This window comes from Trichechus manatus, unplaced genomic scaffold (genome assembly GCF_000243295.1).
Source record: "Trichechus manatus latirostris isolate Lorelei unplaced genomic scaffold, TriManLat1.0 scaffold00024, whole genome shotgun sequence".
NCBI classification, from domain to species: domain Eukaryota; kingdom Metazoa; phylum Chordata; class Mammalia; order Sirenia; family Trichechidae; genus Trichechus; species Trichechus manatus.
Genome location: NW_004443960.1, coordinates 20131618 through 20147551, shown reverse-complemented (window position 1 = coordinate 20147551; position 15934 = coordinate 20131618). Strand labels below are relative to the sequence as shown.

The 15934-nt window shown below is 47.7% G+C and overlaps 1 protein-coding gene across 1 annotated transcript in view; it reads right to left on the bottom strand.

Annotated features, from left to right (window-relative positions):
* The window catches only part of EEF2K (eukaryotic elongation factor 2 kinase), a 71272-nt gene that overhangs the window by 19690 nt on the left and 35648 nt on the right, over positions 1-15934 (bottom strand). The window contains exons 4-10 of the mRNA XM_004373322.2: positions 10149-10209; positions 8088-8125; positions 7439-7610; positions 3749-3898; positions 3201-3333; positions 2605-2732; positions 1645-1846 (exon numbers count right to left, since the gene is read on the bottom strand). Coding sequence (XP_004373379.1) covers positions 1645-1846; positions 2605-2732; positions 3201-3333; positions 3749-3898; positions 7439-7610; positions 8088-8125; positions 10149-10209 — 884 coding nt within the window. The remainder of the gene's footprint in view (positions 1-1644; positions 1847-2604; positions 2733-3200; positions 3334-3748; positions 3899-7438; positions 7611-8087; positions 8126-10148; positions 10210-15934) is intronic.

Sequence of the window (15934 nt, the reverse complement as noted above, 5' to 3'; positions counted from 1 at the left end):
GAGAAAACAGAGATAGTGCACTGGCTCCACTGCCGGAATCGCTCACAAGACCAACCTAGGGTGGGTCGTATCTGCCACCAAGCCTTTTTTTAATTTTTTAAAATTGTGGTCAATATATATGTATCAAAACATTTTCCATTTAAATGTTTTTTACATGTACAATTCAATGGCATTAATCATGGCCATCGTGTTTTTCAACCATCACCGTTATCCATTTCCATTTTTTTCCATTAACCTTAAAAGAAGCTCAGGGTCGCCTAAGCAATGATTCTCCTTTTCTCTCTCCCTCCTACTTGTCCCTGATATCTACTAATAAACTTGGTCTCTATATACTTGCCTATTCTAGATATTTCATCTAAGTGGGATCATACAATACTTGTCTTTTTGTGACTGAATTATTTCACTCAGCATAATGTTTTCAAGGTTCATCCATGTTGTAGCATGTATTGGGACTTCATTTCTCTTTATGTCTGAGTAATATTCCATTGTGTGGATATACCACATTTTATTTACCATTTATCTGTTGATCACCAAGCATTTTTTTTTTTTTTTTTAATTTTAAATTCTTAAAGAAGGAAGCAAAAATGGGGAAAGAATGTTGTCAGCACCTGGAGGGGCTACAGGTCTTCCTCAAGAACTTATTCCAATACAACTAATGGTTTCTACTTGTATGGAGCAAAAGAGAATGAAGGAAGCCAAAGGCTCAAAGAAGAAACCAGTCCACAGGACTAATGGCCCACATGAACCATGGCCTCCTCTAACCTGAGCCCAGAAGAACTAGATTGTGCCCAGCTACCACTACCAACTGTTCTGACCAGGCAACAGAAGGTCCCAGATAGAATGGGAGAGAAATGTAGAATAAAATTCAAATTCCTAAAACGGGCCAGACCTACTGGACCAAAAGAGACTAAAGGAACTCCCGAGACTATCACTCTAAGATACCCTTTGAACTTGGAACTAAAGCTATTTCTGGAGGTCACCTTTCAGCCAAATAATAGATTGGATCGTAATATAAACAGTATCACCCATGAATAATGTGCTCCCTTAAACAATCAACTATGTGAGACCAAATGGTCAACATTTACCCAAAAGCCAAGATGAGAAGGCAAGGAGGAGTAGGGAAGCTAGATCAATGGAAACGGAACAAACAGAATGGAAATAACGAGAATGCTGGCACATTGTGAAATCTGTAACCAATGTCATGAAACAAGTTGTATAAAAATTTTAAAATGGGAGCCTAATTTGCTGTGTAAACTTTCACCTAAAACACAATAAAATGGTATTTAAAAAAAAAAGAACTTATTCCAAAACAGATAGTGGTAATGGTTGAGTATTTAAAGTGAGATTCAGATGTAGTTTTCTTTTTTGGTGTTTTATCAAATATGGGTATCAGGGTTTTGCTAGTTTCATAAATATACTAAAATAGGTTACTTTGTTTTCTATCACAGGAATTGTTTTGTAGAATTTGGATGACCTATTTCTTGAAAATTTATTAAAATAACTTACCCATAAAACCATCTGGCCCATGAATCTTTTTGGTTAGCATGTCTGATTTTCTAACATAAATGAAAGCCAGTTTAGCTCTGCTCTACCTGGTGCCTGCCCCCTCCTATCACAATGACCAGGGACCGAACCATCACTCACGGAGGTTGTCTAGTTTCTGGCTGTGTGGTGTGGCCGAAGACGGTGAGGAAGGCAGAGAGTCAAAGGTTACATCACTCATATTCTCGTCTCCAGAGTTCTCTGAAAGGCGAAGGAGCAGGGGGGGCCGGCTCCCAGAAAGGGTCCTTACTCGGGGGCTCCCACATTTTTCTTCTGTCCCCCTCAAGATGGTCTTGGCTGATTGCTGGGGATGTTAACAAGGACACTCCCGTCACACAAGCATCCTCTGGGGATAAAGGACTCTCCCTGTTATCCCCTCTAGCCCTGAGGCCCTTTCAGCCACAGCCCCTGTAGATGCCTGTTAAGGGGCTGACATAAAATCTAAAAATAATCGGTGGGAATGAACCCTAAGGTCTCCAAGAAGAGGCACCTGGAACAAGAGCTCAAAGGCCCTGCCAGCCAGCATTCCCAAAGTATTGACCACACTCTATAGCCCTGACGACTCTGGATCCCACTACACATCCAGAATCCCAAGCTGGACTTACCCAACATTCTCTCATATCGAGTCCATGTAGCAGGATAGGGTAGGGGTTAGGCAGGGATGGGGTAGGGTGAGGTGGGGGTAGAGTGCACACATCCTGGACCCTGCAAGGTGCCCAGCCAACCACTTGTCAACACATCACACAAACACATACACTGCACACTTTCTCTCTTCATTTCTAGGTGCCTGTTTCCCTCACACTGGTCAAAAATTGGCCCACCTCAAGCAGACACCAGTTAGTCTGTTAGTGGAGGCACTGAGGAGGGCTTTGGGAATAACTAAGTTGGAGGGAGAAGAAGGGCACAGTTGGGGCAAGATCCTCCCAGTCCTGATATCCTCCATCAAGCAGGGCCTGGCCTGTCATCACACAGGGACACTGGATATGCCAGCCCCGGTAGCAGCGGAGCCCACCAGTCTGGCTGAGAAAAAGTGGTCCAAGCAGGTTCACATAAGGCACTCACCAGCAGTTTGGTGCTCTGATTCACGGTGTCCCTCTCCTTTGGCGAGAGGTCAAAGGGTGTGAGGCCCATGCTCTTGCAGATCCGGTTGCAGGCATGTGAATAGAAGAATAGAGCCATCCCTCGGACCCCTGCAGACAGAGCAGGCAGGGTCGGAATGTCTCTTTGTTTTGTGAGAAAACAGGGGGCAGTGCCTGGCACAATAAACATGGCAGGGGTAGGTCTAACAAGGGCTGGACTGGCAGGGGTCAGAGCTCCCAGGCTCCCATCTTGATGACCTTGGGAAGGTCAATATGTAGTTCAGCCTGTTCCCCTGGGTGCACAAAAAGCTCTGAGATTTTAAGAGGGAGTCTAGTTTCCATGGAGTCCTTGGATGGTACAAACGGTTAAGTGCTTGACTTCTAGCCAAAAGGTTCAAACTCACCCAGAGGTGCCTCAGAAGACAGGCCTGGCAATCTGCTTCCAAAAGGTCACAGCCTTGAAAACCCTATGGAACAGTTCTACTCCGCACACACGGGGTCATCAAGAGTCAGAATCAACTCAATGGCAACTAACAACAACAACGGTCTCCATGGAAACAAGCAGGCCTTGCCACCTACCTAGGTTGCCGTCTCCGAAGTCAGCGCCTGTCTCGGTGTGGATCTGCGGGTCGGTGTAGAGGTCGCCCACACCCTGGATGTCCACCACAATTAGCTGATGGCCGGAACGCTCAAACGTGAAGTGGCTGAAGGCCTGTGAGGTGCCAGGAAGAAAAACATGGCTGCAAGAGACCAGACTGGGCTGTGCAGACCCTGGCTAGGCACTGCTCTGAGGGGTTATGACACCCCAGCTCTGTCCATGTTATGGAGGCTTCCTCTGCAAGGAGGACTCTCATAGAAGAAAAGACACAAAAAGGAGCTGTTTAATTCAGAAGGGACCCTGTTTCTGTAGCCACCTTAGGTCCACACAAGCTGGCACAGGATGACTAGTGTCCCGTTACAGAATCTCCTTCGAAATGATCCGAGGAGCTTGAGGGACCTCTGAGGCTGACCTTGGGGGTGTGAGACCTCTCTGTGCCTCAGGGACCCTCCTCTCTAAGGGCTGAGTCTAGCCAGGCTCCCATCCCAAAGGGGTGGAGATGTGGGCGGAGTGAACCCCAGGGTCTCACCTGTGGTGTCAGCCGGATGTTGTCGTCACGGACAAAGCCCGAGTTGGAATTGTATTTGATGTACTTGCCCTCAATGTAGTGTTCCAGGTGGAAAAGGGGCTTGCCCGGTCTGTCCTTCAGCTCAATGAGGCACATCTGCATGATGTCCACCTGGTGGGGGCAGGAGTGGGGGTCAGGTGGAGGGGCAGGGCCTAGGCAGCACTCTCTTCTGATGAGGAGGGCAGAGAGGTTGACGTGAGCGAGTGTGCCTGGGCTCAGATCCTACCTCCATCACTAACTAGCTCTCTACGCCAGAAACTACTAATTTTCCCCCAGAGTCCATTCTCCCCTTTTCCTCTTAGAATGAAAACTCCCATCCCTGAGTTTTAACAAGATGCAAGGCCATCCAGCTAGGGGTGACACTGCTCAGCTTCCCTTGCAGCTAGGTGTCGCCATGTGACCAAGCCTGGCCAATGGGAAGTGAGCAGCAGTGATGGTGCAATTCGAGGTGGGCTTCTTCTCTTGCACCTCCCCAGGGCTGTAATGTGGACATCTGCCAGTGAGCCAGAACTGAGCATGTTGTGCAGGGCAACCCCCGGGGGATGGCAGAGCAACAAGACAGAAGGAATCAGGTCTCGGATGACTTCAAGGAAAAACACCACTCCACTCTGGGCCACCCACCAACATAAGACTGTTACATGAGTGATAAACCATTTCGTGTAAGCACACATTTGTAGGTCACTTTGCTAAGCAACTTAGCCTGTGCCTTACACTGATACTGTGAATTTGGGCAAGTTACTGCACCTCTCTGTGCCTCAGTTTCCTCACCTGTGGCACGGGGACCTCAGACGTAGGACAACGATTAAATTCGTTAATGCACACGAAGTGTGAAGAAGTGAGTCAACGTCTGCTGATGTTACTGTAATCAGCAGACACAACCTTAGAGTAACATATACCAACCTGTAAACAGTGGTTCCCTCCCTGCAATGGGGAATTATGGGGAACTTTGACATTCCTTGGAGTCCCTGGGTGGTGCAAACAGTTAACATGTTCGGCTGCTAACTGAAAGATTGGAGGTTTGAGTCCACCCAGGGGTGCCTCAGAAGAAAGGCCTGGTGACCTACTTCCAAAAAATCAGCCATTGAAAACCCTATGGAGCACAGTTCTACTCTGACACATATGGGGTCTACATGAGTCAGAAGAGACTCAATGGCAACTGGTTAACTGGTTGACATTCCTTGCTGAGTTTTTCACAAGGTATATGTTTACCTTTGTACGCAGAAGGAAATGAGTAATAGTGTGTATTGTTTAAGTACTGCACTACTAACTGAAAGGTTGGCTGGTGGTTCAAACCCACCTAGTGGCACCTTGGAAGCAAGGATCTGCTTCTTCCAAAATGTCAGTCTTGAAAACCCTATGGAGCAGTTCTACTCTGCACACATGGCATCACCATGAGTCAGAATAAACACGACAGCAACCACCACCAACACGGTTTGTAAAGTGGGGTACAGAAGACCTGTGATTCTTTGTGATTTCCTGGCCCCCTGCCCTTTTGCACAAGGAGTCACCCGCGGCACCCTGTCTCCCTCAATGCCACCCACAATATTGGAGGAGCCAGGTCTGGGTTCCCCAAGGAAATGACCATCCTGGGAACTGCTTGCTTGGCTAAGTCACCAGACGGATTCAGAGGCTGGGGCGGTCCAGAGCTGAGAGCTGAGAACTTCCCGAAACATGGCCTCAGTTCAAAGAACCAGCCTGAGGGGAAGGAGCGACCAGTTCTCAGAGTATTCCCGCCCCAATGCTGGCTCTGTCCCTAGCAGAGCAACCTGTTTGGCCAGAGGGCTCACTAGGTGAGGGGTAGGCACACAGGCATGAGTGGACAGACAGTACCACCTCACAGCAGCCCACTCCTCTCCCTTCATTAATTTGACCACATTATTATTTACAGAATGACCAGTGAACAAGACAGATAAAATCCCTGCTCTGCGGGGCATGGGCAACTAAAAAATAAACTAAATGAGTAAGACTCTTCCAGATAGGGCTAACTGCTTTGAAGAAAATAAAACAGAACAAACCAGAATGATGTGGCAGAGGGTGACTGGGTGAAAGGGGCTACTTCATTTAGAGTGGTCTGGGCTGGCCTCTCTGGGGAGGTGACAGATGAGCTGAGACCTGAACTATGAGAGGAGCTAGTCATTTCACAATCAGGGACACAGGCATGGAGCACAGACAGGGCAAAGTCCCTGAGGCAGAAACAGGCTTAGGGAGGAACAGAAAGGAGGCCAGGCTGGATGGTAGCAAATTACTAAGGAGGTCATAGCCCCCAAGGGTGGGGACTGTGGCTTCTGTGTCCAGCTCAAGTGTGCTTAATCTAGGGCCTTGCAAACAGCAGGTGCTCAGTAAATGCTGCTGTTGCATGGAAGTGTGGCTCCCCCAAGGTGTCTAGGAGACAGTGCCTTGTATCCTGTAGGTCAAACAGTGGGACAGCTGAACTGTGAACTTAGGCAGGGCCTCTAGAGGCCCAGAGCGATGTTTTCTAAAATGCCCACAGGCAATTCTGCTTGCCTGGGTCGCTCACCACCCCAGGGCCTCAAATGAAGGGGCCGACCTGGCAGGGGGTTAGAAAGTCTGCATTAGAGCCCCAGCTCCAGCCCTGCCTGGTTGGGCAAGTCACTTAACCTCTTTGAGCTGAGTTCCTCAGGGAGCAGCCATGTATTATTTCTACCTGTCTAGTATATATTTCCCACGTCTGCTTTTTTCTTGGGCGCCACCCCTTTCTCAGTCTCAGTCCAGGAGGTCTCGGTGGAATGACCCGTACTCCTGGCTCTAAGGGTGGGCACGCGGCTCAGGCTTGCCCAATCTGCATACTCCTTCCCCCTAGCCATAGTGATTGGCTCAGTGATAGGCATTTAAACTAACCAGAGCGAATGAAACTCAGTTCTGAGATTTTTATTGGAACTTGTGGGAAAATAGATGTTGTCATTCCAACGAGGTTGCTAAGAGGGCAGAGAGCGAGCGAGCCTGAAGCTTCTGGTGGCTGACATGCCACTATAAGTCCAAAGGCTGCCTGACAGTGACACCAACACAGAAGAAAATTGAGGCTAGAAATGGAGGAAGATTCCCCCGACAACCTCAGTTTGGCCCTGAATCCAAGTATGCCTGTGGCCAGAGCTATTTTTCAGTTACACGTGGTAATAAGTTCCCTCTTTTGATTAAGCCAGATTTATATGCCACTTGCATATAAAAGAATCCTGACCAACGGATCCCATCTGTAAAAGAGAGATAAAAACATTCCAATGTCAGAGCTCTGTTTTAAGGAATAAATGAATCTCTGCAGATAAAGTACTTGGCTCATAGTGCTCAATCCCCAGAAACCCAGTTGCTGTCAAGTCAACTCCGACTCATGGCAACCTCATGTGTGTCCGAGTAGAACTATGCTCCATAGGGTTTTCAATGGCTGATTTCTTTGGAAGTAGATCACCAGGCCTTTCTTCTGAGGCACCTCTGGGTGGACTCCAACCTACAACCTTTCGGTTAGCAGCTAGCACATAAACTGTCTGCGCCACTTAGGGACTCCCAGAGTTCAATAAATGGTTGTTATTAGCTTCTGTTAAGGAGGGGAAGAAGGGAACCTGTAGCAGGCACGCCACTGCCCCATCTGCAGACACTGTCCCACTGCACAGGAAAGCGGTGGGTAGGGGCGCCACACACCTGCTTGGGGGGCTTGTGGCGGTTATACTCCTCCCCCCAGAGCTTGGCCTCCATCTGTAGACGCACGTCCTCTAAGTACACATCCCTGCCAACGGGCTCGATGTAGCGCTTTGCCACATAGTTGGAGGCCCCCTTCCACTGCCGGGTGTGCAGGAAGTTGGAGAGCTTCTTCCTGTGGAGAGAGGCAGCAGGGGACTGTCTGGGGACTCTGGGTTCACTGGGACACAGCCCTGGGGAGAAACACTGCCTGAGACCTCAGGACAGCACGACCCTGCCTGACCTGGCCCGGCCATCATATCTGGCTGGATAGAGCCAGTAATATAAGGAGGACCCCAGGGGAGGTGGGAGGGCCTTCCCCACCCCACTGCATCCTTCAACGAGCTGGGAAGAGGGGTCAAGGCCTCATATTCTATTCCACTTGGCCTCAAAACACCAGACATAAGTGGGATGCACCTTGTTCTCCCCAAGCCCCTCCCCACAGCCAAGCCTAGCGTGTGGCCCAAGAGAGACCAGATGGAGAGGAGCTTGGGCTTCAAGAAGGCAGAGGCCACTGTCTCTGTTCCTTGGCCAAAAACATCTCAATGCCCCAGCTTTTGGGAGTGTGGAGGAAGAAGGGGCAGGACTCCGAGAGCCAGGTGGAGACACTTACGTCCTAAAGCACTCCCTCATCGCTCCACGGCCAAAGGGCTGAAAGACATCACACAGAGGGTTAGTTCCCACACCCCACCCAGAACAACCCTGAGCCAGGAGATTTTCCTCTTGGACATCACCTACCAAATGGGTGCCCTGGACCTCATCTCAATCCAAAAATCCCTGGGCCCTTTCTCCTGCCAAACTCAACCCAACGCCAAAGCCTGATAGACCTTTTGGCCTGGAGGCTGCTGGGAAGATGAGGACCACCTCTATTTCCCCCACCCTAGCTAAGTGGAGGACCCCCCGGGTCTAGGATGCTATGGGGGAAGAGGGGAGCAGGGCATGTCAAAGGATGTTTCTGTAACCAAAAGAGGTGGAAACAACCTAAATGTCCATCCACAGTATAATGGATAAATCACTGGTCCATCACTCAGTGGAACACTGTATAGCAATGAGAATGAACAAGTTACCGCTACAGCAAAAATATGGAGGACCTCACAGATAAAACGTTGAGCCAAAGGCGCCATACTCAAAAGGATACGCACTGCATGGCTCCACTTACATGAAGTACAAAAACAGGCAAAACTAACCTAGGGAGATAAAAGTTAGCGTGGTGCTTACTCTTGGGAGTTGGGCAGCAGGAGTGACCAGGGCTGAGATGGGCTTCGCGGGCAGGGGCTGGTTATGTTCTTTTTCTTGATTTGGGTGCTGGTTATGTAGATGTGCTCACTTTGTGAAAACTTACTGAGCTTATACTTATGATATATGTACTTTTCTGCGTGTGTGTGTTACACTTCAATAAAAAAATGTACTAAATACGAGACTGGGGGACTCCCCGAGACTATTGCCCTGAGATCCTTCAAACCTTGAACCAAAACTAACCCGAGGTCACCTTGTAGCTAAACAACAAACTGGTTAAAAAAAATAATAAACATCACCTGTAAGTACTGTGCGCCTTTAAAAAAATCACTTATATGAGACCAAATGGTAAAAAATTACTTTAAAACAAAGATGAGGATGTAAGGAGGCAGGGAAACTAGATTAATGGAAATGGACAACCAGAAGGGAAGTAACGAGAATGTTGACGCATTGTGAAGAATGTAACCAATGTCACTGAACAACTTGTGCAGAAATTGTTGAATGGGGTCCTAAACTGCTGTGTAAACCTTCACCGAAAACACAATAAAATATTATTTTCTAAAAAAATGTATTAAACAAAATGTGGTCTAGCCATACAATGGGATATTATTCAGACATAAAGAGAAATGAAGTTCTGATACATGCCACAACATGGATGAGCTTTGAAAACATTATGCTGAGTGAAATAAAAAACAAACAAACCAAACCCGTTGCCGTCGAGTCGATTCCGACTCATAGCGACCGTACAGGACAGAGTAGAACTGCCCCATAGGGTTTCCAAGGAGCACCTGGTGGATTTGAACTGCCATCCTTTTGGTTAGCAGCTGTAGCTCTTAACCACTGTGCCACCAGGGTTTCCAAGTCAGTCACAAAAAGACAAATATTGTATGATATCACTTACATGAAATACTTAGAATAGGCAAATGCATAAAGACCAAAGTTTATCAGTGGTGACCAGGGGCTGGGGGGAGGAAGGAATGAGAGTTACTGCTGAAGGGGTACTGAGTTTCTGTTTGGGGTGATGTAGAACTTTAGGAAATGGATAATGGTGATAATAGCACAACACAGTGAATGTAATTAATGTCACTGAACTGTACATTTAAAAATAATTAAAATGGCAAACTTTTTGTTATATATATTTTGCCACAATAAAATTTTTTCAAAGTGTACTTTAAAAAAATCATCCTAACCTTTACTATGGGGAAAATACTCTATTTTCTAGTCTATATCATTATTCTTTTCAGAAGGTTAGTTGGAACCCACTGAACTTATTTCACAGAACAGTAATAGGTGGTGACCTGCAATTTCAAAAACAGTGGTATAAAGGATTCCCAATGTTAAAAAGATAAAGTGGGTGTGGAGGAGGGGCATGGACTGAAGCCTGTTCCAGAAAGCCCTCCACTCAGCCCTGTCCCACAGGGCTCAGGGCCCGGCTCACCTGAGACGCCATCTTGATCAGAACTTCGTCTTGCAGCCACTCCCCCGTGACAGCGTTGTACCTACAGAGACCAGAGCCCCCAAAGGGTGAATCGTCCATAACATGATCCCAACACTCACTGGCTAAAGGCCAAAGACCCAACTGGCCCCTCACTGCCCTCAGGATCAAGCTCTACCTCGGGCCCACGAGGCCCAGCCAACCTCCTCAGCCACGTTTGTAGACACATCCCCTCCCCTCCCTGGCCCCCACCACACTGGCCTCCTTCCCTTTGCTCGAGTGCAGCTGGCTTTGTATGTGTTCCCTCTTCACTGTGTCCCCCTGTTATGGATGGAATTGTGTCCCCGCAAAATATTTGTTGTAAATCCTAATCCCTATACCTGTGGTTATAATCCCATTCGAGAATGGATTTTCTTTGTTATGTTAATGAGACAGTAGTATAGGGTATGTCTTAAGTCAATCTCTTTTGAGATATAAAAGGGATTAAACAAGCAAGTGAGAAGCAGAGATGGGGGACGAGAGATGCCAAGCCACATAAAGATCACCCAGGAGCAGAAACTCAGAAGAGACAAGGACCTTCCTCCAGAACTGACAGAGACAGAAAGCCTTCTCCTAGAGCCAGCACATTAAATTCAGACTTCTAGCCTCCAAAACTGTGAGAAAATAAATTTCTGTTTGTTAAAGCCACCCACTTGTGGTATTTGTTATAACAGTACTAGATAACTAAGACACCCTTGTTTTACCTCTCCTCAGCTGTGCTGTTGGCTGACTTGCCCCTTGTCTGGCTCACAACAGCCTGTAACTCCCCAAAGCAGGCCCACATCTGTCTTGTTCACTGCAGGGCCTGGTGTGTGCAGATACTTAACAAATACATGTTGGATGAATGATGGAATAAATAAATATCCTTCTTATAACTGGTCTGCGTAATGAATGGCACGTCCCAGGAAGGGAGATGACAATGGCTTTCATCTTACCATGCACCTGTTCAAGGCCTAGCCCAGGTAGCTAAGATTAAGGATGGTCCCAGTATGCACAGGGATGGAGGATGGTCCCACTTCCAAGTTCAGCCAGGAGAGGGGCTGCTGTGTGCACACCAAGGGCAGATAAGGATAGAGAGGTGTCATGGATTGAATTCTGTCCCCCAAAAATATGTGTATCAATCTGGCTAGGCCATAATTCCCAGTATTGTGTGATTGTCCACCATTTTATCATCTGATGTGATTTTCCTATGTGTTGTAAACCCTACCTCTACGATGTTAATGAGGTAGGATAGGCAGCCGTTATGTTAATGAGGCAGGACTCAATCTACAAGATTGGATTGTGTCTTGAGCCAATCTCTTTTGAGATATGAAAGAGAGAAGTGAGCAGAGACACATGGGGATCTCATACCACCAAGAAAGCAGCACTAGGAGCACAGCGTGTCCTTTGGACCTGGGGTTCCTGTGCAGAGAAGTTCCTAGTCCAGGGCAAGATTGATGACAAGGTCCTTCCTCCAGAGCCAACAGAGAAAGCCTTCCCCTGGAGCTGACACCCTGAATTTGGACTTCTAGCCTACTAGACTGTTAGAGAATAAACTTCTGTTTGTTAAAACCATCCACTTGTGGTATTTCTGTTACAGCCGCACTAGATAACTAAGACAAGAGGGTTCTAGAGCTTTTCTATCTCTTCTTTCTCAGAGCAAATCTACCCCTGGGCCGGGCTGGGCCTCTTCAAACAGGTTTGCCTGGTGGAAGGCTCATTAGCTCTAAAACTTCCCCCGAGGCTGAGGTATTCTCACCTCTGATCAGAAGCCTCCCCTGGCACACCCCTCAGCGGGGGCAGGCTCCAGAACATTCCCAGCCCCAGTGAGAACAGGTTTCTCAGAGCCTGAGACCTCTACAAGCAGGGGCCTGACAGGTAACCTCCCCCAGGCATGGAAGGAGAAGAGTTTGTCACAGTTGAAAACTTGCTCACAACCAGCCCAAGGTAAGCACTGTGCTCAATAAATAACAGCAATGATGATGATGATGATGATTATATAGAGACTAAACTCCCCTGCTGTAGAGTAGATTCTGACTCATAGCGACCCTAGAACACAGAGCAGAACTACCCCACAGGGTCTCCAAGGCTGTAATCTTTATGGGAGCTGAGTGCCGTATCTTTCTCCCATGGAGCAGCTGGTAGGTTCAACCTGCTGACCTTTGGGTTAGCAGCTGAGCGCTTAACCACTGTGAAAAGAAATCATCCTCTCTCACCTCCGAAAGAGAATGCAAAGTGAGGGGTGCCCAGAAGTTGGGGTGGGGGTAACATTGGAAGGGTCTTATTTATTTGTCCTTCACAACCAATAAAATCATAAAGATAGACTTGCTCCAAGTTCCCTGAGCACTCACGATATGCTGGGTGCTTAAATGGATCACCTCATTTAAACTTTGCAGCAGCCCAATGAGACTGGCAATTATCGTGCCCAATTTAAAGATGAAGAAACCAAGGCTAAGAGAGGTGAAGCAATCTGTCCAAAAGCCAGGATTCAAGACCAGGTCAGTTAAACCAGAACCTTGTCCTTAACCAGCCCAGGTACAACCCATGTGGCTAGGAATCTGCCCCAATAAAGGGTTGGCTTGTACCAGAGCTCTTCAGAAACCAGGGATGGAGGAGAAGGCCCCCAATTGAGAAGCCTCAGGAGATTCTAGCCATCAGTGCTTGGCTCCCCATCACCGGTTGGCAGGGCAGGTAAAGTCAGCCACTTAGGTTTGGAAATAAACAGTGTCTGGCCTGGCCCCAGCTCCTGGAATATGGAGTTAGACCAGCATGTAGGTCCTGCTTTGCCAGCTGCTGATCCCAGGGGCCCACCCATGGTGTTTGCAGTCCTCAGCCTGGCAGCCATGTGCCACCAGCCAGCCACCACACTGCTCTTGCAGGCAGGAAAGAGAAGAGCCGATATCCTACCCTACCCTAATTGGGCTCCACAGCTGACCCCGCTGGGAAAGGTCTCCAGGGTGGGAAGGGGGTGCGTGCTGGGCTCTAAAGCCATCTCCTCACAAAGTGGAAGCAGGAATACAATGCCGACAGGTGGAGAGGATGCCACTGTTTCTGCCTGCCTAGCATCTGCTCCCCCTTCCTCTGGTACCAATTTTCCTTTGGGGAACCACCTACCCTCCATTTTCAGAACAAGTGGTCTGGGTGGAGCTGATCTCCCGGAGCTCCCTGGCATCAGAGGGGGCATGTGATATATGATTTAGATCTGGAGAATCAGAGCAAGTCTCCCTGGCCACATGATTGGGTGGGCATGTAACCAAAACTAGGCCAATGAGATTCAAACAGGGAACTTTTGTTTAAAAAAAACAGATGTGATCGGGTGAGATGTAATGCTGGGCTGCCAGGAGCATCTGTGTCATTAATGTAAAAGAGTCTGAGATCACAGTTGAAAGCATCCTTACAGCATCTGGAACCAGCCATGCCTGAAGCCCAGATACATGAGACAAACATTCCCTTCTACCCTTATACCACTGTGAATTGGGTTTCTGTTACTTGTAACTGAAACAATTGTTGTTGTTAGGTGTCGTCGAGTCAGGCCCTATGTACAACAGAACGAAACACTGCCCGTGTTTCCCTTCCTGTGCCATACTCACTATCATTGCTATGTTTGAGCCCATTGTTGCAGCCACTGTGTCAATCCATCTCGCTGAGGATCTTCTTCTTTTTGAAACAGAACCAACCAAAAACCAAACTGGTTGCCATCAAGTCAATTCCGATGCATGGCGACCCTATAGTACAATGTAGAACTGCCCCATAGAGTTTCCAAGGAGCGCCTGGTGGATTTGAATTGCCGACCTTTTGGTTAACAGCCGTAGCTCTTAACCACTACGCCACCAGGGTTTCCTTTTGAAAGGAAATTCAAGAGCACTGGACTGAGAGTCAGGAGATTAGGTAATTAACTATCTGAGTGACCCTGGGCAAATGTCTCTCATCTGGGGCAGGTACCATGTGAACTGAGACGGTTGGCCTGGATGATTCTGAATGTCAAAGCCGGAGGGGCTACAGTGGTCACAGGGCAGGGAGCAGGCTTTAGGGAGGAGCATGAATCGTCTAAAGTTACGAGCAATATTAGACATATGTATGCAATTTTCTGAAGAGATGGCCTCATCAGATTCTAAAGGATCCCAAATGCTTGACACATTTTACTTCAGCATTTTTAAATGAATAAATACATACAGATGCTTACAACAGTGCCCAGCACATGGAAGAGTCAATAAAATAAGGACTATCATCATCATCGAAGGACCCTGGTGGCGCAGTGGTTAAAGTGCTCGGCCAATAACCAAAAGGTCAGCGGTTCCCACAGTGGCTCTGTGGGAGAAAGATGTGGCAGTCTGCTTCTGTAAAGATCTACAGCCTCGAAAAACCTACGGGGCAGTTCTACTCTGTCTTATAAGGTTGCTATGAGTCAGAACTGACTCGATGGCAGTGGGTTTGGTTTTTTGGCTTGTCATCATCATCAAGCAGCCCTAGTGATGCAGTGGTTAAAGCACTCGGCTGCTAACCAAAAGGTCAGTAGTGTGAACCCATCAACCACTCTGCAGAAGAAAGATGTGGCAGTCTGCTTCCGTAAAGATTTACAGCCTTGGAAACCTTGTGGAGTCAGTTCTACTCTGTCCTACAGGGTTGCTATGAGTCGAACTGACTCACTGGCAACGGGAAATTTTTACGGAAGCAGGCTGCCAGACCCTTCTCCCGAGGAGCGGCTGGTAGGCTCAAACCGCCGATCTTTTTGGTTAGCAGCTGAGTGCGTAACCACTGTACCACCAAGACTCCTTCCTGTAAAGATCAGGGCCTTGGAAACCCCATCGGGCAGTTCTACCCTGTCCTATAGGATCGCTATGAGTTGGAATCGACTCAACAACAACAGGTTTATCATCATCATCATCACTGTCATTATTATTACATTAGTGGTAGTGTTTTGTGGTTTTGTTGTTTTTCATTCTTCCTGAAACTCTGAGAAAACTATTCCCTCCATCTGCTATTACAAATAGGAAATCCAGTGCCTCCAAGCTGTGCTTCATTTGTGAGTCTTTCCAGGACTCACCCTCCTCCACACCACCCCATCACACACCAGATTCCCAGTAGCTCTGCAGGGCTCCCACAAACACGCCCAGCAAATGTTTACTCCTCATCCCTGGAGGGGTGGGAGTCGGAACAGATTAACCAGTAAGCATGGTATGCATGGGCTTGCATTGAGCAAGGTAAGCACCGGCTTAACTGCATTTACTTGCTAATCTGTGGTGAGCAATTTCACCACTTTTTTTTTTATTGTTGTAGTTTAAGTGAAAGTTTACATTTCAAGTTAATCTCCCATACAAAAATTTATACATACATTGTTATGTGACCCTAACTGCTCTCCCTATACTGTGACAGCACACTCCTCCTTTCCAGCCCTGATTTCCCATGTCCATTCAACCAGCTCCTGACCCTCTCTGCCTTCTCATCTCACCTCCGGACAGAAGCTGCCCATTTAGTCTCACGTATCTACTTGAGCTAAGAAGCATACTCTTCATGAGTATCATTTTATGTCCCACAGTCCAGTCTAATCTTTGTCTGAAGAGTTGGCCTCGCGAATGGTTTTAGTTTTCTGCCAACAGAGAGTCTGGGGGCCATGTCTTCCGGGGTCCCTTCAGTCTCAATCAAGCCATTAAGTCTGGTCTTTTTACTAGAATTTGAGTTCTGCACCCAATTTTTCTCCTGCTCCGTCAGGGACTCTCTGTTGTGTTCCGTCAGGGTGGTCATTGGTGGTAGCTGGGCACCATCTAGTTCTT